Source organism: Rattus norvegicus, chromosome 1 (genome assembly GCF_036323735.1).
Source record: "Rattus norvegicus strain BN/NHsdMcwi chromosome 1, GRCr8, whole genome shotgun sequence".
NCBI classification, from domain to species: domain Eukaryota; kingdom Metazoa; phylum Chordata; class Mammalia; order Rodentia; family Muridae; genus Rattus; species Rattus norvegicus.
In genome coordinates this window covers 210374173-210394848 of record NC_086019.1, presented here as the reverse complement: position 1 = coordinate 210394848, position 20676 = coordinate 210374173, and the positions used below count along the sequence as shown (strand labels likewise).

The window sequence follows — 20676 nt, the reverse complement described above, 5'->3', positions numbered from 1 at the left end:
TCTCTCTCTCTCTCTCTCTCTCTCTCTCTCTCTCTCTCTCTCTCTCTGTGTCTGTCTGTCTCTCTCTGTGTGTATGTATGTGTGTCTGTCTCTCTCTCTGTGTGTCTGTCTGTCTGTCTCTCTCTGTGTATGTATGTGTGTCTGTCTGTCTGTCTGTCTCTCTCTCTCTCTCTCTCTCACACACACACGCACGCACGCACACGCATGCACACACAGTGCATATTGCGAGCTAGAGAGATGGCTCAGCAGTTGAGAGCTCTTGTTGCTCTTGCAGCGGACCCAGGTGTGATTCCCAGCACCCACATAATGGCTCGCAGCCCTCTGTAACTAGCTACAGGGAATCTCACCATCTCTTTTGATCTCTGCAATCACCAGAACACATGGGATACACAGACATGCATGCAGGCAAACATTCATACACATAAAATAAAAAAAACGAGTAAATCTAAAACAAATATAGTATGTATATATATATATTTTTAAAGAATATTGATTTTATTTATATGAGTACACTGTAGCTGTCTTCAGACACACCAGAAGAGGACATCAGATCTCATTACAGATGGTTGCAAGCCACCGTGTAGTTGCTGGGAATTGAACTCAGGACCTCTGGAAGAGCAGTCAGTGCTCTTAACTGCTGAGCCATCTCTCCAGCCCCCAGTATATATTGTTTTTGCAAAGGTTCCAAGTCCAGTTTCCAGCACCTACACCAGATGGCTCACAAGCTCCTGACTCACTCTTTTGCTTGTTTGTGTGTTTTGTTATTTTTATTTTTGTTTTTCAGGACAGGATTTCTCTGTGTGGCCCTGGCTGTCCTGGCTTTGTAGACCGGGTTGGCCTCTACCTCAGAGATCTGCCTGGTTCTCACCCGTCCTCACCCACCACACCAGTGCTGGAATCAAGGGTGTGCACCACCACCTCCGGCCTGGACTCATTCTTATCCATTAAGGCATCTCTCTGTCCCCAAAGGTTCACCATGATTGTTGTGTGATCGGGCTGAGAATCACCCATGAGGTTTGTACAGCACAGTCCTGACTGGGTTTAGGAGGCATTTCCACAGTATTAACTAAGGTGGGAGAGCCTGCCCAAGTGTGGGTGGTACCATCCTGCTTGCCTGGCATCGGTGTACTAGGAAGAAAGAGGAAGCCTGCTAATGAGGCGTGTCGCCTGCATCCTGCTCACTGGGTCTGCAAAGCTCCACCCTAACAACCCATCCCACTACCAAGGACTGTGTTGTGCGAAATGCCTCTCACAGGCTCAGATGTTTGGACTCATGGTCCCCAGCAGGTGCACTGTCCAGAGGTTGTTAGTCTTTAGGAAGTGAGACTTAGCTTGAGGAAGTGAGTTCCTGCACTGTAAGTCCTTAGTGCCACAGGAATGTAATCAGCTACCTCACAACCTCGCAGTCCCAGTCCCAGACTGTGGTAGTGTGAACTGAGAGTCAGACACCCCCCTCCCCCCCGAAGGTGTTTCATTCAGGTATCTTATCATAAAAATGAGAAAAGTAACACAGACTGGACCTTCTGAAACAGTGAGCCAAGATAAATTTTCCTTTTAGAATTTTCAATTTATCACAGCGCGCACACACACACACACACACACACACACACACACACACACAGAGAGAGAGAGAGAGAGAGAGAGAGAGAGAGAGAGAACAACAAAGAAACAAGTTTAAAGTAAAATGTTTTAAGAAGTGAAAAATAAGCAGAGGCAGAGGCAGGCAGATCTCTGGGTTCGAGGCCAACCTGGTCTACAAAGTGAGTTCCAGGACAGGACAGCCAGGGCTACACAGAGAAACCCTGTTGAAAAACCTAAACAAATAAATGTTGGACTAGTGGCTGAGGTGCCTATGTTCTCCCAGCATCCCTCAGTCCCTACCTGAACTTTCCAGCCCAGGGTTGGGCTTCCTCTCCTCCAGAGGCTCTTCACGATGCAATCTAGACATTTTGGCGCTCTCCCTCCCTCCCCCTCCCCCCTCTCTTTCTGTAACTCTCTCTCCCTGCAGGCCTGCGCTGTTTCTTTCTCTTCCCCTTCCCTCTGTCTCCTGTGTGCAAGGCAATTTCCCTGACCTTCTCCCGTGAGACCAGTGAACCCTCCTGAGAGCTGTCCTCAATAAACCTGCCTTTTTTTTAAATTGGATTTTTTAAATTTACATTTCAAATGTTACTAAACCTGCCTTTTTAATACTTTAATTGGTTTGAATTGGCTTATTTTTATCTGTGGAGAAAACTTATCAATCAAAAAAATAACAACAAACAAACTAACAATCCATTGTGGGAGCTAGAGAGATAGGTCAGAGACTAAGAGCACAGGCTCCTCTTCCAGAGAACAGGGTTCCGTGCCCAGAACCCACATCGCAGCTAACAACCTTCTGTCACTCCAGTTCTTGGGAATCTGAGTGTATGCACGGGGTTCACAGACCTGTGTGCTGGTAAAACACTTGTACCTATAAAAGTTTTATTTATTTTTTAACCCATTGGATTTCTATATACTGGCAGCAGCCAACGTTACATGCATGAGACATGAAACACAGGCTTTTCCTGTTCTCTAGGCTAATGGGGCAAGGTGCAGAGGGTTCCATGCTGTAGCTCTGTCTGTCAGGAGGCTGGACTCCTGAGTTCTTTGAAGCCTGTGCCCCTGCAATCAGTAGAAGTGAGTGTGGCAACCTGGCACCACACAGTCCTTAGGGGTTATGCAGACGACATGCCGAGGGAGCTCTCAAGGTGAGGGCTGCTGAGTAAGAAAAGGGGATTGGGAAGAGGCTCAGAGGACCCGGGTTTGATTCCCAGTACTCACATGGTGGCTTGCAACCATTCCTAACTCCAATTCCAGGAAATCTAACAAGCATGCATGTGGTGAACATAAACATTCATATACATAAGGTAAAATAAATCGAGAGAGAGAGAGAGAGAGAGAGAGAGAGAGAGAGAGAGAGAGAGAGAGCTGTCAGTATCTGGAGACCCTAGTCTTGGTATTCAGGACATATTGGTGTGAGCAGCAGCTGGAGGCTCAAGCCTCCATCCCACCTCTGCTTTTTTTTTTTTTTTTCTGAGACAGAGTTTAACTATGTAGCCCAGGCTAGCTTTTAATTCACTATGTAGCTCAGGCTAGTCTTAAACTTGTCACAACCTTCCCCTGTCTGCTTCCTGTGTGTTGGAAGTATGTGATTATGGATTCCTAGATGAAAGGAGACCTGGAAGCCATAAACCTTTCATCCCAGCACTCAGGAGGCAGAAGCAGGTGTATTTCTGTGAGTTCAAAGTCAGCCTGCTCTACATAGTGAGTTCCGGGCTAGCCAGGCTGTAGTAAAACCTTGTCTACAAACAAACAACAAAACAAGTTTATTTCCTTCAAGTTTATAGGTTCAACATACTCTAATGTAAGAAATTGACAAGCTGGTTTTAAAATTCATACAGAGGGGCTGATGAGATGGCTTACTGGGTAAAGATACTTGCTGCTAAATCCTGAGCAGCTTAAGTTTGAACTTAAGTTGAGATTGAACTTAAGTTCAATCCCTGGAACCCACATAGCAGGAGGAGAGACCTGACTCCCACAACTTGTTCTCTGATTTCCACGTGGGTGTTGTGGTGTCTGCACCGCAAGATGCATACAAATGAATACAGGAGTAAATGTAAAACTCAGCACTTCAGAGCCCAAACCCAAGTTTAGTTCCTAGCGACTACATTAGGCATTTCACAGCTGCCTGTGACGCCAGCTCTAGGGGATCAGACATGCTCTTCTGGCCTCCAAGGGAAGCTGCACAAAAGACAGACACGCAGAAAGATATACACACATACACAAATTTTATTAAAAAAAAGTAAATTAGGGGGTAGAGAGATGGTTCAGCAGTTGAGGGCACTGACTGCTCTTCCAGAGGTCCTGAGTTCAATTCCCAGCAACCACATGGTGGCTCACAACCATCTGTAATGAGATCTGAAGACAGTGACAGTATATATAAAATAAATAAATAAATTTTTAAAAATAAATAAATAAAGGGTAAATTAATTTCATTTAAAAACTAGAATTCATATGGAAATTAAAAGAGCTGGAATAGCTAAAATAATGGACACATTCTGAGCCAGGAAAAGAGAGAGAGAGAATATGGGGGTGGGCTCTGGAGACGACCTCCCAACATCCAGGCCTAGACACTTCCCAAACACCTCGAGGGCACTAGTACCCCTCACTGGTCCTCCCCTCATGCACACCCTCCTGATGGACTATGATGCTATGAGAGAAAGGAAACAAGTCAGCCAGGCTGATAGGGAGTTTACTCTTTTCCTCCTCTGGTAGTTCATATCAATTTGTTTATTTCTCTCTCTCTCTCTCTCTCTCTCTCTCTCTCTCTCTCTCTCTCTCTCTCTTTCTCTCTCTCTCTCTGGTTTTTTGAGTCTGGGTTTCTCTGTGTAGCTCTGGCTGTCCTGAAACTCACTCTGTAGACCAGCCTGGCCTCAAACTCAGAGTCTCCAGCCTCTGCCTCCTGAGTGCTGGGATTAAAAGCCTGCACCACCACCACGCCTGGCCGTTCATATTCACTTTGACTTAACATTTCTTTAAGATTTATTTCATGTGTGAGTTTTTGCCTATACACTTGGCATGTATGTCTATCATGTTCATGCAGTTCCCACAGAGGCCAAAAGATGGCAATAGATCTCATGGAATTGGAGTTACAGATCTCAAGCCAGCCTGTGGGTGCTAGGACCCTCTAACAGCTGAGCCATCAGGCGGCCCCAAGATTTCTAGCTAGTATTTAGGCGTCTCTTTGTTTGCATCCTCAACCTGTGTGTTTGGGTGGGCCTGCTGTAGGCCCAAGGGACTCTCCAAATTTGGGAGCTTGGCTCCCCATGCTGTCTTTGGGAACTGCAGCCTCAGCTCACACGCTATGTTGTATGTATCTCTCCTCTGAAAAAGAGGGTAGGATTTTTTTTCCCTTTAGTACTTGAATAAATTTTCTTTTTATTTTTGGTTGTGAGCCTAGCCTTTAACGGCTGAGCCATCTCGCCAGCCCATAAATTTTCTTTTTAAAAACTTAAAACTTGGGCTGGCGAGATGGCTCAGTGGGTAAAGATGCTTGCAGCTAAGAATGAAGATCTGAGTTCAAGACGCGGGGTCTGCATGGTAGAAGAATAGACTCCACTTCTGTAAGTTGTCCCCTAACTTTGACACGCCTGGTAAGACACAGGTGTGGGTGCAATAAATAACATAATATAATTTTAAAGCATTAAAATTTGCCCTCGTTGTTGAGGTTGCAAGGTGACTCTTCTCAGGACTCTTCCATTGCTTCAAAGATATGCCTGTTCATTTAGAAATAACATCTTACATAGGCAGCATGGCAGATGGGGCCAGCCATCTCTACTTCCTCTCCTGGACTGTGGGTCAGACTGTGACTTGCTTTAAGTCTACGACCCCTAGAGCAAAAGCCCCTCCTATGTATGCCATGCATAGAGATTGTGGACACAGAGGTGAGCAGTTCAGGTGTTTCAGTGCTGACACGGTGGACATACTGTCCCAGAACAATAGTTATGGAGTGATCAGCACTGAACAACAGCCGTATTGTATTGCACTATCGGAAACTTTTCTTTCTTCTCTTTATACTTTTTCCTCCCTTCAAGAATGTGTCCTATGGGCTGGCAAGATGGCTTGGGGCTACAGGTACCTGATGACAAGTCTAGAAATCCTGAAACCCATAGGGTGGAAGGAAAAAGGAAATCCCCAAAAGTTGTTCCACATCCACACATGTTCTGTGTGAGACACACACATGTGCCTGCATGTTCTCCGTCTGTCTGTCTGTCTGACTGTCTGTCTGTCTGTTGGTCTCTGTGTTGCTGTAAAATTATAAAAAATGCTGTCTTTTGCCCTGCACTAGATCCGGCACCGAGATAGCTTGTAGATATCTTCATCTCAGTCAGCAAAACGTCTCATCTGCCCTGCTCCATCCCATATCACACTGATGACGTGTTCTCTCTGAGCCTGGCAGCAATCTCTCTACCTGTCTAGTTCCCAAGGCAGGTTGCCACCATGCCAGAAATATACATCTCAATTCCATGGCAGCCCAGTGTCTACAGCCACCACATACTTTCTTGAATTCAATTAAATCGCTACATGAAAGAACACACAACACAATAACCTCTGATCCAATCTATAAGATATAATTGCCCACCTAGACATACAAAGTCCTGTACACATCCAGCTGCTTCTCCTTAACCTCACTACAGTCTCCTACTCTCTAAAACTTTTCTCCCACCCATCCTTCCTTCTCATCCAATGACAGGCCTCGTTCTATCTTGTACCTGCCTTCACCTGCGTGATGACATCATCCTACATCTCTGACTCTCTGTCTTTCACAGACCTACAAACAGAATAAATCTAGTAATTTTTAAAAATTTGGTCTGAGGGGCTGGGGATTTAGCTCAGTGGTAGAGCGCTTACCTAGGAAGCGCAAGGCCCTGGGTTCGGTCCCCAGCTCCGGAAAAAAAAAAAAAAGAACCAAAAAAAAAAAATTTGGTCTGAAGAAATGGCTTGGTGGTTAAGAGCATTTATTGTTCTTATTAGAGGACCTGAGCTCAGTTCCCAGCACCCCTGTTTGCAGCTCATAACGACCTGAAACTCCAGCTCCAGGTAGCCTAGGGCCTCTGGCCTCTGTGTACATATGTACGAACATACATACATAAACATAATTTAACTTTAAAAATAAAAATAATTTCTTCCAGCACTGTTACTTTGGAGTTTTGGTACCCATAACTCCAAAAAAACTTACATTTTTTATGTGTATGAGTGTTTTAGTGTGTGTGTGTGTGTGTGTGTGTGTGTGTGTGTGTGTGTGTGTGTGAGAGAGAGAGAGAGAGAGAGAGAGAGAGAGAGAGAGAGGGAGAGTCTTTCTTTGTAGCTTTAGTTAGCCTGGACCCTGTAATGTAGACCAGGCTGGCCTTGAACTCACAAAGGTCTACTTGCTTCCACCTAGGGTTACAGTTGTGCTCTACTATATCTAACATGTATGAATGTTTACATCTGTGCACTATATGTGTGCAGTGCCTGTGGAGGCCAGAAGGGGACATCACATCCCCGGAACTGTAGTTACAGATGGGTGTGAGCGATTACGTGGGTTCTGGGTCCAGAATCCAGATCCTCGGAGAGAACAGCCAGTGCCCTTAACTCGGAGCCATCTTTCTGCCCCAGTGTTTGGTACTATTATCAAACCACTGAATGGAGCCATTCAGTTGTGACAGTGCTTTGCATTACAAGCAGGAATGCAAGGGATTCTCTTCCCTACACTGTGTTGTTCATTTACTGCCAGTGCCTTCAAAATGCCTGTGCTGATTCAGCTCACAGGCAGGCCCTGGAAGAACCCATTTTCCCCCAAATCCCTTGCTGCTCATCATTGTAGCCATCCAGATACAACCTGGCAATTTTGTGTGTTAGAGCTCAGCTCAGAGGCTGGCACAAGCAAACCTGTGCTTCCTTCTCTGTGTCCCTCCCCAAGAGGAGAAATAAGCTGGGCCTAAGCCTTGGCTCCAGTGCCACCTACACTTTGTGCCTTTTGTCCCTCCCTGGGAGGAAATAGATGCTGGACATGCTAGCACGATCCTGTAATCAATCCTGGCACCCAGGAGGCTGGGGAAGAAGGAGCAAAGGTTCTGCCACACCAGGCAGGCGTGGTGACACGTCTGTAATTCCAGAAGTTGGAAAGCAGAGGCAGGCAGGTCTTACGAATTCAAGGCCACTCTTGTCTACAGAGTGAGTTCCAGGTCAGTCAGAGCTACATAGTGAAACCCTGTCTGAAAAATAACCAAGCAAAGAGACAAGAAAGAAAGAGAGAAAGAAAGAGAGAGAGAGAGAGAGAGAGAGAGAGAGAGAGAGAGAGAGAGGGAGGGAGGGAGGGAGGGAGGAAGGAAGGAAGGAAGGAAGGAAGGGAGGAAGAAAGAAAGAACAGAGGAAGGGAGGGAGGAAGGGAGGAAGGAAGAAAAATTTCAAGGTAGCTGGGCTACATGAGTTTCATAAAGTTCCAAACAAACTGGATATGGCTCAGTGATTAGCAACACTTTCTGTGGGGGCTGGGGAGGTGGGTCAGTGGTTAAGAGCACTGACTGCTCTTCCAGAGATCCTGAGTTCAATTCTCAGCATCCACATGGTGGCTCAGTCCATCTGTAATGAGATCTGATGCCCTCTTCTGTTGTGTCTGGAGACAGCTGCAGTGTACTTATATATAATAAGTTAATCTTAAAAAAAATAAAGAGAGAGAGAGAGAGAGAGAGAGAGAGAGAGAGAGAGAGAGAGAAAGAGAGAGAGAGAGAAAGAACACTTTCTTCTCTTGTAGTCTGCTCCTGTAAACAGCAGCAGGAAACTGTGCAGCCCCAGCTCCAGGGGATCTAGCGCCCTCTTCTGGCCTCCCGGGCACCAGGCACGCACAAGTACACATACATACTTACATGCATGCGCGACATTCACAAAATTAAAAAATAGACAATTTAAAACCCAACAAAACCAGAGCAACAGCATTTACCTGGCACGTGCCAGGCCCTGGGTTGATAGAGGGAGGAAAGAACAGAGGTAGAACAGAGAGCAGAAACAGGGAAAGTCTACTCTCTCAGCCCCCAAATCTAGTCTCCAAGTTCCCTGGCTTCTCTCTGGGGACTAAACATGATCTTGGTCCAAGCGCTGCCTCCTGGCATGATCCAACAGCTTCCCATAGCTCCTCCCAGTGGCGACCAGAGGATCTTTTTCTTAGGAGCTTGAAGTCAGGACTCCACCCTTCCTTCCCCTCCCTTCCCTTTTTCTTCTAATATTTCATCACGGAAATTTCCACAGACAAGGAACTGGAGGTTTCCCCAGGAAACCACGCCTGTCTTTGGTTTTTTAGGGTCTCTGGTTGTGTCTCGTTTCTCTTTAACCGTTTTTTTTCTTAATTATATTTCATTTATTAATTTATTTGTGTAAAAGTGTGTGCATGAGCACAGTGCTTATATGGCGGTCAGAGGTCAATATAGATTGTAGATATCACACTCAGTTGTTCAGGCTTGAAGACATGCACCCTTACACACTGAGCCATCTTGCCTGATTTAAGTAGTTTTAAACTAACTTAAGTGTCACTGTAAACACAGAAGTGCAATTACCATGTGTTTAAACTCCAAACCTAATGACCTAACTTCTTTGCTTAAATACCGGAAGATGGGCTTCTCTCCTTGCCTTGGTCACTAGCTCTGACTTCCTCTTCTTCCCACAGTTCCCAGGCTTGTGTCGTTCTTGAAGGTTCAACGCGCGCGTGCGGCTGGTCACTGTCTGGATCCCAGGTCCCTGGCTTCTCTTGAACACTTCCCTCTGGCGTGCATTTCTAATTCAAGTGTTTGCCTCCCCCCCCCCCCCCCCGCCCCTCAACTTCCAATCCCAGTGGGAGGCCAACCTAGGGAACTGAGCAATAAGATCTGAGTGGTTTTAAAAATATCCCCCAGAGTGCTAAGTGGAGGATGAGCCCGGGGTGGAGTGGGGCGGGGGAATCAGGAAAACGCGCCTCCGGGATAAGGGATAGCTGGAAGCGGGGGTCGGAGGGGGGTACTTATCCGAACCCAAGTAAACGCTCTAACATGAGCTGTTAGCAGAATGGCGATATAAAGATGCTTCGCGTGCCTTACTCCAATGACCCACACACACACACACTCTCCACCCCCAAGCTGGCTGGTTCCGGGACAGAAGAACAGGGTCACCCGGTTGAGATGTTGCGGAATCCATGAACTACTCTAGGATGCCTGAGAGAGCCGGGAGGAGTTTCAGGCACACGTGACGTCATTCCCACAAGCACTTGCTGACCCCAAGTTGGGACCTGACCTCCAACCCTAAAAGTAGCCCTAAGAGTGAGCGCTCCAGTGGGGGCATCCAGGGACGTCTCTCCTGGTCAGAGTGAGTTGGAGTGACTTTGTGGATCTAAATGACTGTGCAGGGTGGCCACAGCTACAGGCCGGATGAGCTGAAGAGCTCGGCCGCGAGGGGGCACCCGGGGGCCTCCGCCACCGCGACCAGGTCCGCGATCGGCCCCAGGTGTCCCTTACGTCCTCATGGGCGTGTGTTTGCATGGTCTTGAAGATGAAAACTCCTCTCCCCGGCCACTTCAGTGCACAACGTTGACGGACAGGCTAGGCTATCGGTGAATCCGGGCCTGCCACTTGCCTAGTGGGTGACCTTGAAAAGGCAACTTTTCCTTTCTGTAAACTGAATCTCATTTTGGCCCACTTCTCCCCACACCCAAAAGGATCAGGGCTCCCAGTCTTTAAAAACATGCTTTGAAACGGGGGCCACGTGGGACGAGGGTTTAGGATTCCACTAGCCACCACGAGGGGGAGCCTACCCCTAATCCTACACTGGCTGAGCAGAGGGCATGTCAAAAGACCCGGATTTACCCCAGAGCTCTGTTCCTAGTAGTAGGTAGTTTCTCAGACAGGCAATGTGGCAAACTGGCCTAGAGCTCACCAGAGACTGGAAGCTGTCATCTTCTCAGTCATGGCTGGAGCCAACAACATTGATTAAACATGCGCTCTTGAGTTAGGTGAGTCTGCTAGAAAAGAAGAAGGGCCAGCTATCAGAACAGACTTCTTAACTCTGGGAACTGGGTGGGGCAGCAGAGCAGGCAGGACTATAATGCTAGAAAGGTGGGGTGGAAGCCACTAGAACTGTGTGGACAGTTCTGATACCTTCTCCTCACCCTCCTCAGTTCTCAAAGTGCGTAGGGGGTTACTTTGGTTCTTATTACAGTCCACCTGTCATCCCTTTAAGAGGAGGCAGAATTGAGGTAAGAATTTGGGCCATCATGGCAAGGGGAAACAGTGACTCCAGATAACACGAGCCTTTGCCATAACCAGTCACATCTTCTCTCCAGGTCAGGCCCGCCACTGTGCTGTCAGATGAACATAGGCTCCAGATGAAGCCAAGCTCCAGGACACAGCCTGGGACCAGGCAGAGAACACAGCTGGGACCCCTTTGGCTGTCATGGCTTATGGCTGATGTGCTCTTGCTACATTAGGCACTTGAGTAGAGAAAGGCTGTCTGTCAGTCTGGTAAACAGGAACGACTGACTGAAGAAAGACTCTAGAGACTCTGGGATCTAGAGCCAGGGCTCAGGGCTGGATAGTGGTCCACGTGGGCTTACCTAGAACACAAAAGAACCTGGGTTCCATCCCCAACACTGCCAAGAAACGAGATCCAAATCAGAACACAGGCAAGCTTTCTTCCAACTCTGGCCCTGGATGAATGAGATGCTACAGAGACTCAGAGGTCACTAAAATGATCTGCTGGGGTGAGGGCTCAGTGTTTTAAAAGTATTCACAGGACGGTGGTGGCTGAACTATGGCATAAACATGGCAATATACTGCCTTTGACGTGTGGAGACCAAGTTGTTTCATGGATTGTGTTGGATATGGCTCTTTCGAAGCTAGAGTGTACTCTAGGAGGCTCAGCACGTAGAGGACAGGCAGCCAATGGCCAGCACCAATGAACAGCTCAGGACTTGGCTGGAGCCTCCACTGAGAACCTGGGCATCAGAAGGGCCTAAGCCTTGGCCAGAACACAGCAACGCGTCAGGAACTCATGTCACACCCCATATTTACAAAAGCAAGCCCCACCAGACATCTTAAAGGCTGCACTAGGAATGCTGAGGACAGAACACACAAACGGGATGGAGAGAGGTCATTGCTTTTAATTCTGGTCAAAATTCCACACATCGAGGGCCAAGTGTGCCAGGCCCCCTCCACTCTGGCCACTCCTGCGTATGTGATCGTTTAGAAAAATAAATACGAAAAGGCGGCTCTCTCATGATCGTGGAGCTGATCTGACAGCGATTAAATGTGTCTAAGCATCTGGCACAGCTCTGAGATTGCACCAGAAGGATCTGGAAGCACTTAGTTTGGTCTGAGGCAAAATAGAAGGCCAAGGAGGAGGCTGGCCTCCTGAGAAGTCCTCACATCTCTGAGTCGGCGTACATGCCATTGATCAGGTAGTCCACCTGCGTATAGTCCTTCTTCTTGTAGCTCTCATAGGCTTGCAAGGCAAACATCATCAGGACTGCGATGAAGAGGGTCACCCCAACAATGAGCACCACCAGGAGGAACATTTTGTTCACCAAGGATGGGGTCAGGGGATCAGTGGTGACCACTAGGTACTGGCCTTGGGTGCTGAGCTGGCATGAGGCTGTGGTTGGCACCTTAACATCCCCTGAGCTCCTGGATGTTGGCCCAGCAGATGCAGTACCAGCTGTGGCTTTGGTCCCCACCTGCTCTGTTGTCAAGAGTATGCCTGGCCCACCTGTCCCCTGGGTAGGTAATAGAGGGCTTGGCTGTGTGGTGGGGGATGTGGCTTCTACTTCAGGGCTCATACTGGTAGGAAGCACTGGCACCGTGCTGGCAGACGGCTCCTTGGTTTGTACCTGGGTGGTAGTCACTACGGCAGAGGACGTGGAAGCCACAGACTTGGGGGTGTTGGGCTCCAGGGTAGTGTTTGAGGGACTAGGTGTTGGTCTACCTGCTGTGCTATGCACTGGCTGGTCTGTGGTCACCTGGATGGTGGTACCTTGTGTTTGGGCACCTGAGGTGGGAATGGGGTTCCTGCTGGATGTGTTAGTGGGTGTGCTTTTGGCAGGACTCAGAGTCCTTGCGTGAGGATCACTTGTGTTTATGGTGCCTGCGGCAGAAGTCACTGTGCCCACAGCAGCAGTCACTGTGCCCACGGCAGCAGGAGTCACAGTGCCCACAGCAGCAGTCACTGTGCCCGCGGCAGGAGTCACTGTGCCCACAGCAGCAGTCACTGTGCCCGCGGCAGGAGTCACTGTGCCCACAGCAGCAGTCACTGTGCCCGAGGCAGGAGTCACTGTGCTCACAGCAGTCACTGTGCCCGTAGTAGGAGTCCCCGTGTGTGGGGCCACGGTTGTTGCTATGGCTGTTCTTGGTGATACGCTGGCATTTGTTCTTGGCACTTCTGCACGTGGTGTGCTGAGAGAGGGAAGCCCAGCAATGGTGGTGGGCAGAGTCTGCCTCACAGACGAGGGGCTTGAAGATGTAGGTGCAGCCAGAATTCTAGAGGTCACGCTGTCTGCTGTCCCCTCTCTGGTTGTTGGAGTGCTTGTGTTTGTCCCGTGTGGTGTCGTCTCTGCTGTCACCCTGGTGGAGTTCAGGGTGGCTGCCCAGGTCCCTGTTGTCAGTGTGACAGGAGCAGGTGGCACTGTGGCTGCTCTCAAGGTAGATGTATTATCGGCCCTCGGAACTGCGTCCCCAGACAGGTTTTGCTTTCCTGCTCTTGGCCACTTATTAGTGACTAAGTGTCCTAAAGTCAGAAGAAAGAGAACACTTTTAACCACATGCAGGGGTCATCTCCTGTCACCTTAGCTGCTGGCCCCTATGCTGGCTGCAGCACACGATATTCTCCAACTGGAGGCCTGGGTGCGGGTGGAGGTGACCCATGAGCCCAGTGTCTCCTCTCCTCCCCTCCACAGCCCAGGGCACCTGAATTAAGGATTCCTTTGCCCATTGTGAGACTCCAGCCTGTGGAAGCTTCAGAACTCTGTAACTGGATTCAATTCTCAGAGCATGGGATTGGAAGGCTCACATTATGTGATTAGCCAATGAAAACAAAGCAAATGTTAACCTGACTACCTGCCTGCCCCCTAGGTTTCTATCTAGAGAGGAGTGGCTGCACAGACATTCAGACCTGAACAGCCTGGGCTCAGGGACAGGTTTGGCTGAAGGAATTCTTGGAGATGAGCAAGCCTAGCAGACAGGCCCACACTCACCCCTGACATGCCAACAAGTGAGCTCTGACGAACACAAGATCCCTAGAAGACAAGGCCACTCTGTGGCTCCCACCTGTGCACCCTCTAACCCCAGCTCTGACCCACAGCCCACCCCAGTCCTGCAGCTGGGAAGGCAGAAGGGAAGAAGGGAATTCAGAAGAAAGAAGGGAACTTCTTTCTACAATCAGATCCCTGGGACTTCCCTGGTGACCAGACAACTTTCTCACTTACGTGGCACAGCTGGCACCGTATGGCTTCTAGATAAGGGCACAGAGGAAATCCACACCAGCACCAGGGCTGTCCACATCTTGCTGGGTGAGCTGGAAGCAGGGCTGCTGGTCTCTGAGCGTCTCGGCCAGCTAGCCCTTTAGGCTGTCAGCAATTGCCTTCTGCTTGGCCCAGGGATCTGGGTGAAGAAAGCATGTAGGTCATAGGTGTTTGTTTGCCAAGCAGCACACAGTCTCCCCAGAGGCCCAGGGCTCTGCAGGGTCCGCAGTGTAAGCTGAGCCCAGTGCTTAGATCAGGACAAGGGGCCAGGGACCAGAAGAATGCAATTCAACAGCCATGACAGTAATGCCAACCTGCCTGTATCTTGCCTCCAACTGTCCAAGCACTCAAGTTCCACATTCTTCCCTAGAACTAGAGTGAGACAGGAGACAGCCAAGTCACTGGGATGACAACTACTTAGCCTTGTACTGGATGAGTCTTATTTTCTAGGATACAAAATATTTGTTCTTTGAGAAGAAAAGAGCAGGGGTGGGTAGTAAGGAGAGAGAGGGACATCCTGACAGGGACGAGCTGAACTGAAGGCTTCACACAGAGAATTCAGGCTCAGCCCTGAGCTGGGGTAAGGTAGCTGGGCCAGGGCAAATGAAGACACTTCGATGGCTCTTGGATCTCTTCCATCTGCTGATACCCTAAAGAAGCTACCAGCAGGTTCGGGGAGTTCCCTGTGCCTCATCCCTGGGTTGGAAGTCTGCTGGGGAGTTCAAGGAGAAAAGATGTGACAGGCATTTCTAGTGCTAGAGAGGGCTTCAGCTCCCTGAACACACTCTAGGTCTTATGCCCACTCACTACAAATCTGGGGCAGGGGGATGGGGATTTAGCTCAGTGGTAGAGCGCTTGCCTAGCAAACGCAAGGCCCTGGGTTCGGTCCCCAGCTCCGAAAAAAAAGAAAAAGAAAAAGAAGAAAAAAAAAAAAAAACAAATCTGGGGCAGGGGTGGGCAAACTTGTTCTATAAAGGACCTGGGTGCAAATATTTCAGACAGGAGACCAAGCAGGCTGTCTCTCAGCTACTCAGTCCTGCCTGCCACTGCAGTGAGCAGACAGCTTCGGAGGGCAGAGGCTCCACCCACAGGGGGCATTCCAGGCAGCACAGCCGATAAGATATAGTTTACCAGCTGTGGTTCCAGTGCTCCCACTCACCTCACCCATGGCTGAGTCAGCCAGGGAGGCCCTGACCCCAAGTCCTTCTGTTGATCCTACAAACCCAGGACCTCAGGCCCTTTCTAGGTTCCCAGTCTGGTCTACCAAAACAGGCAGGGCCCGGACTCACCAGAGGCAGCTGCTCAGTGCAGACTAGGAGGCCAGGCTGACGTCCTCCTTGGGCAGCTGTGGACTTGGCATCCTGTACTTGCCATATGAAGTCTGGCTTTGCAGGTGAGAGCTGCTGGGTTGGGCACTCCCAGGCCATGGCATTTGCCGAGGCACATGTAGGACAGAGGCAGACGCTCCTCTGTGGTGTCAGACACACCTACAGTTGAAAGAGAGCTAACATTGCTTAGGAAGAACAAGGGACAAGCGTCTGGTACGGAGGCCCCAGAAGGGGCAGCACTCAACAGCTCAGTGCTGGGAAGAAGACGGCTATCAGAGCTGTGGAACTCACAACTTACAATGCAGCAGTTCTCACACAAGAACCTTGTTTCGTTTGAGTCAGGGTTTCGCAGTGTAGCTCTGGCTATCCTGGAACTTGCTCAGTAGACCAGGTTGGCCTCAAACTCAGAGATCAGCCTGCCTCTGCCTCCCTCCTGAGTGCTGGGATTAAAGATGTATACCGCCACTGCCTGGCTCAAGAACATTTTTTCGGAGGCTGGAGAGATGGCTCAGCGGTTAAGAGCCCCGACTGCTCTTCCAGAGGTCCTGAGTTCAATTCCCAGCAACCACATGGTGGCTCACAACCATCTGTAACGGGATCTGATGCCCTCTTCTGGTGTGTCTGAAGACAGCTACAGTGTACTTATATATAATAAATGAATAAATCTTTAAAAAAGAAAAAGAACATTTTTTCAAGGGGTCCAATGATGGAGACCTTGGTGGCACATGCCTATAATCCTAGTAGTTGGATGGTGAAATCAGGGAGAGCAAGAGTTCACGATCAGCCTCAGCTATGTGGTGGGTTCCAGATCAGCATCTGACACATGAGGCCTCATCTCAAAGAAACAAATGAGGCTGGGAGATGGCTTAGTGGCTGAGGTGCTTCCTACCTGCACAGGCACGAGGGCTCTTGCATGAGCTCAGCTCCCAAACCTTCCTGTAAAAGGGCATGGCGACATGCACCGTGACCCTGGGTTGGCAGGGAGCAGAGACAGAGGGACACCAGGGTTTTCAGTCAGGTTGGCTGAAACAGCAAACCTGAGGTTCTGAGAGACCCTGCCTATAAACAATGGGAGACCTAGGAAGACTCCGTGCCAACTTCTGGCCTCCACACACACCTCATGATAAGTACAGCTGCACATGTGCTACCCCACCCTCACACCCACACTGGAGATCTAAGCTAATGTTTACAGTAGCACAACTCTGGAATGGCTGTCTGTATATACTGTCCCATTCATGTACAAACTACTTCACATCGCTAAAACTGTAGATATAAATGTGTATTATGACACAGTGTGCATCACTAAGTGACTGTCAACAATAACTATCTTGAATAGATGTGGACTATCTTTTTATTTTTTTAATTTTATTTTACAGCACGGATCCCTTTAGGACACATTTATGAAAGGCACCAAATTAAGAAAACAGCTATTTTCCTCACTTTCAGCTGGTAGGCAGTGTGACACAGAGCAGTTGCTGACAACTTCACATGGGCTTTTTTTTAAATTTATTTTCTTGTTTATGTAATTATGAGTGTGCATGCTTATGTGTATGTGTATGTGTATGTGTATGTGTATGTGTATGTGTCTGCAGGGGCTGAGAGAGGGCACTGGATGTTCTGGGGCTGGAGTTACAGGCATCTGCGAGTGCCTGACACTGGAGGCAGCCAGGGGTTGTAACCACTGACCTATCTTTCTAGTCCTCTTACATCAGCAGTTCTCATCCTGTGGGTTATAACCCCTTTGGAAGTCCAATGACCTTTTCACAGGGGTCACCTAAGAGCATCAGAAAACACAGATATTTGTATTATGTAGTCCTAGCTGTCCTGGAACTCACTCTGTGGACCAGGCTGGCCTGGAACTCAAAGATTTGCCTGCCTCTGCCTCCTGAGTGCTGGGATTAAAGCATGCACTACTGCTTAGCAGGAGTTGTTGTTTTTTTAATTAGAAGAACTAATTATATGTGTGTATGTGGGTGCACATGTACTACAGTGCATGTGTGGAGGTCCAAGGACAACCTACAGGGAATCTGTTCTCTTCCTCCACCATATGGGCTACAGGGATCAAACGCAGGTGGATTAGCTTGGGGGCAAGTGCCTTTACCCCTTGAGCCATCTTGCTGGTTCTCACAGGGAAATTAAAGAACAAAATACGTGGGACTGGTGAGATGGCTCAGCGGTTAAGAGCACTGACTGCTCTTCCAGAGGTCCTGAGTTCACATCCCAGCTACCATATGGTGGCTCACAACCATCTGTAATGGGATCTGATGCCTTCTTCTGGTGTGTCTGAAGACAGCTACACACTGTACTCATGTAAAATCAATAAATCTTTCTTTCTTTTTTAAATATATGTGAGGGAGGGAAAGAGGGAGGGAGGGAAGGAGGGAGGGATTTAGTTCAAGAGTGTTCTACCTACAAATTAAGACCTTGGGTCCACAGAACAGCACAGCAGGAGCTACACTAACCTTTACAAACCGACTCATAAAGAACATACACGTGACCTGAAGTAAGCTTCCACTGGAGGGTTTTTAGTGCTTGGACCTCAGTGTTCTGATTATCTATAGAAGGACCCGAACATGACAGTATGTACCCAGCATCCCAGTGCTCCAGAGGCAGAGGAAGGGGGATGGCCAAAAGGTCTAGGGCCTCATCTACATAATGAGTTCCAAGCCAGAGATTCCTAATGAAAGCTCATCAATTTTTGTCTGCTTTTTTGAGACTGGGACTTACTGTGTAATACTGGTTCGCTTAGTACAAGCTATGTGAACCAGGCTGGCCTTGACCTCACAAAGATCTGCTTGCCTTTGCCTCCCAAGTGCTGAGATTAAAGGGATGTGTGACGACGAGTAGTCTGAGACCTTGCTGGAAAGATGGCTCAGCAGTTAAGAGTGGATGTTCTTGGGGTTGGGGATTTAGCTCAGTGGTAGAGCGCTTGCCTAGGAAGCGCAAGGCCCTGGGTTCAGTCCCCAGCTCCGGGAAAAAAAAAAAGAGTGGATGTTCTTCCACAGACCAGGCTTAGATCCGCAGCACCTACATGGCGGTATTACTTGTAACTCCAGGGGATCCAGCGCCTTCTCCTGGCTTCTGTAGGCATTTCATGTACATGGTGTACAATACATGGAGGCAAACTACCCATACATATAAAAATATTTTGTAAAAGCGCCTTTAACCCCTAAGTCATCTCTCCAGCCACCTATCATATATTATATTTATATTATATATTACATATTTTGAGACAGGTTCTCTTGGAGCTTGCCAAGTTGACTAGACTGACTGTTCAGAGAGTCCCTAGTGCTGAGGTTACAGTCTTGCACTGTCTAATAACAGTCTGTTAACTCCAGTCCCAGAGGTTAGGACAACCTCATCTGACTGGCAAGGGCACTGCACACATGTGGTGCACACACATGCACATAGACAAAACACCCATACACATAAAATAGAAGAAAGAAAACAATAACAAAAAAACTAAGTATTAAGTCAGAGACTAGGACAGACAGACTGGTGCTGAGAGCTCCTCCTTTTTGGGAATCGGTCCCCACAGGATCTAAAGGAATAAGCATCAGGATACCTTTTGCCAGCTCATACAAGAAGGCCAGTGTCAAAAAAAAAAAAAGGCCAGTATCTAATGTTCTCAATTCCTTATGCCATATGGGCACACCCTTCTGACCACAGGGCAATGTCTATACACATAAGACTTTAAGTCTTAATTTCCTGAGCTGTTCCAACCACAAAGTTCAGCCAGGTGACGTGTGTGAGTGCCCAAGTGAAAACTAGCCCTTGAGCTGTCTCCCAATTCCTCTAGTGTTTGTTTGACAGCTTGCACTTCCAACCTTGCCTTGCCTTTTAACTCCTTTCTGAGATGTGTAGACTGCTATACACAAATCACATAAAACTAGACCTCAAATTGGTGAGCCTTTTGTATAACATACACAGATTTAATACAAGAAGTCCAGACTCAGCAAGGACCATTAATAATTCCTATGAGTCGGGGTTGGGGATTTAGCTCAGTGGTAGAGCGCTTGCCTAGGAAGCGGAAGGCCCTGGGTTCGGTCCCCAGCTCCAATAAAAAGAACCAAAAAAAAAAAAAAAAATTCCTATGAGTAGGGCTCCACCTCTATTCCAAGCTAGGGAAGTTACACATATACAGGAATAGAGATTAGGGAAGCTAGTACAGGACAAACCACAGCCACCTAATTCTGACACATCACCTGCTTGGACTTATATACACAGACATTGCCCTGTGGTCTAAAGGATGTGTCCATGTGGCAGACATTAGCCCACGATCCCAGAACATTAAATATTATCTTAATTGCACTGCTTATCTCTAGGTTTCTGAAAGTTTAGGTCTCACTACTGAAATGCCAAAGGTCTGTTGTTTTAAAGTGTGCTCTGCCACTATTTTTGATATTTCGCTGTCCAATAGACAAGTTTGCTGGTTGACTTTACTGAAATTTTAGACCTGGTTCCTAGGGGTCGGAGTGTAAGTAATGCAAGTTCTCTGCGTTGGACTTCTAAGCTCCAGCCAGACCGTTAAGCGCACAAGCTAGCGGCCACAAGGGAGGTAGGCAAGTAGACAAATGAGGAGGAAGGAAAAATGTGATGGATTTTCCTCATTAGTACGTAGAAGAGTTTGGGGTGCAGGCCTCAACTATTTCTGAGACCAACACCACCTAGGGCAAAGCCTGATCCAAGACTCGCCTACTGTCGAGTGTCCGTAGAGTGCTCGCAAACTGCCCAGGATCGGATGGCGATAGCCGTCAACCCACCTCCTCCTCTTGCGCATCCATGCTTCTCTAAGGGCTCGGCCCATTCCTCCCTCCTTCTCCTTGAATCTCCATTCCTCACCGCCTAGCGCACCGGGTCCCCATTCATCCCTCCACCGCCCCGCATCTCGCTGTCCATCCCCAACCAGTTCATGGGGCCTTCACGACAGTTCCCTGGACGGCAGCGCGGGTTGCTTACCCGGGCGCGGCAGGCCCGTGGCCCTCTCACCGCAGCGCAGCCACTTCAGCGATTCAGCCCCGCGCGGGGACGTGGACCGCAGCGAAACCCAGTTAGCTGATCTCACTGGTGAGCGCTGAGCCCCACCCGGACCGCCCCGGAAAGACGTCACGAAGGCAGGACCAATAGGCTGTCGCTGGCTCGCGCGGCCGAGTCTAATGGGCGTGGTAATGGGCGTGGTTTGTATTGACCACGCCTCTTTCGGAGCTAGCTTCCAACTTGGTCCTGCCTTGGTCGCGCTTAGCTATTTAGAGCTGATCTAACGGAAGTGAGAGGTCCAGGGACTTGTAGGTTGTGTTTATATTTAGGGCTTTTTCT

At 48.6% G+C, this 20676-nt stretch overlaps 1 protein-coding gene across 1 annotated transcript; it reads right to left on the bottom strand.

Moving 5' to 3' along the window:
* Positions 1-11657: 11657 nt before the first annotated feature.
* C1h11orf24 (similar to human chromosome 11 open reading frame 24) lies at positions 11658-20423 on the bottom strand. The gene is made up of 4 exons (NM_001025683.2): positions 20320-20423; positions 15322-15519; positions 13997-14171; positions 11658-13299 (listed from the first exon to the last, which is right to left on the bottom strand). The coding sequence occupies exons 3-4, from the start codon at positions 14070-14072 to the stop codon at positions 11942-11944; spliced, it is 1434 nt and encodes a 477-aa protein (NP_001020854.1). The 5' UTR covers positions 14073-14171; positions 15322-15519; positions 20320-20423; the 3' UTR covers positions 11658-11941.
* Between the last annotated feature and the right edge of the window lie 253 nt (positions 20424-20676).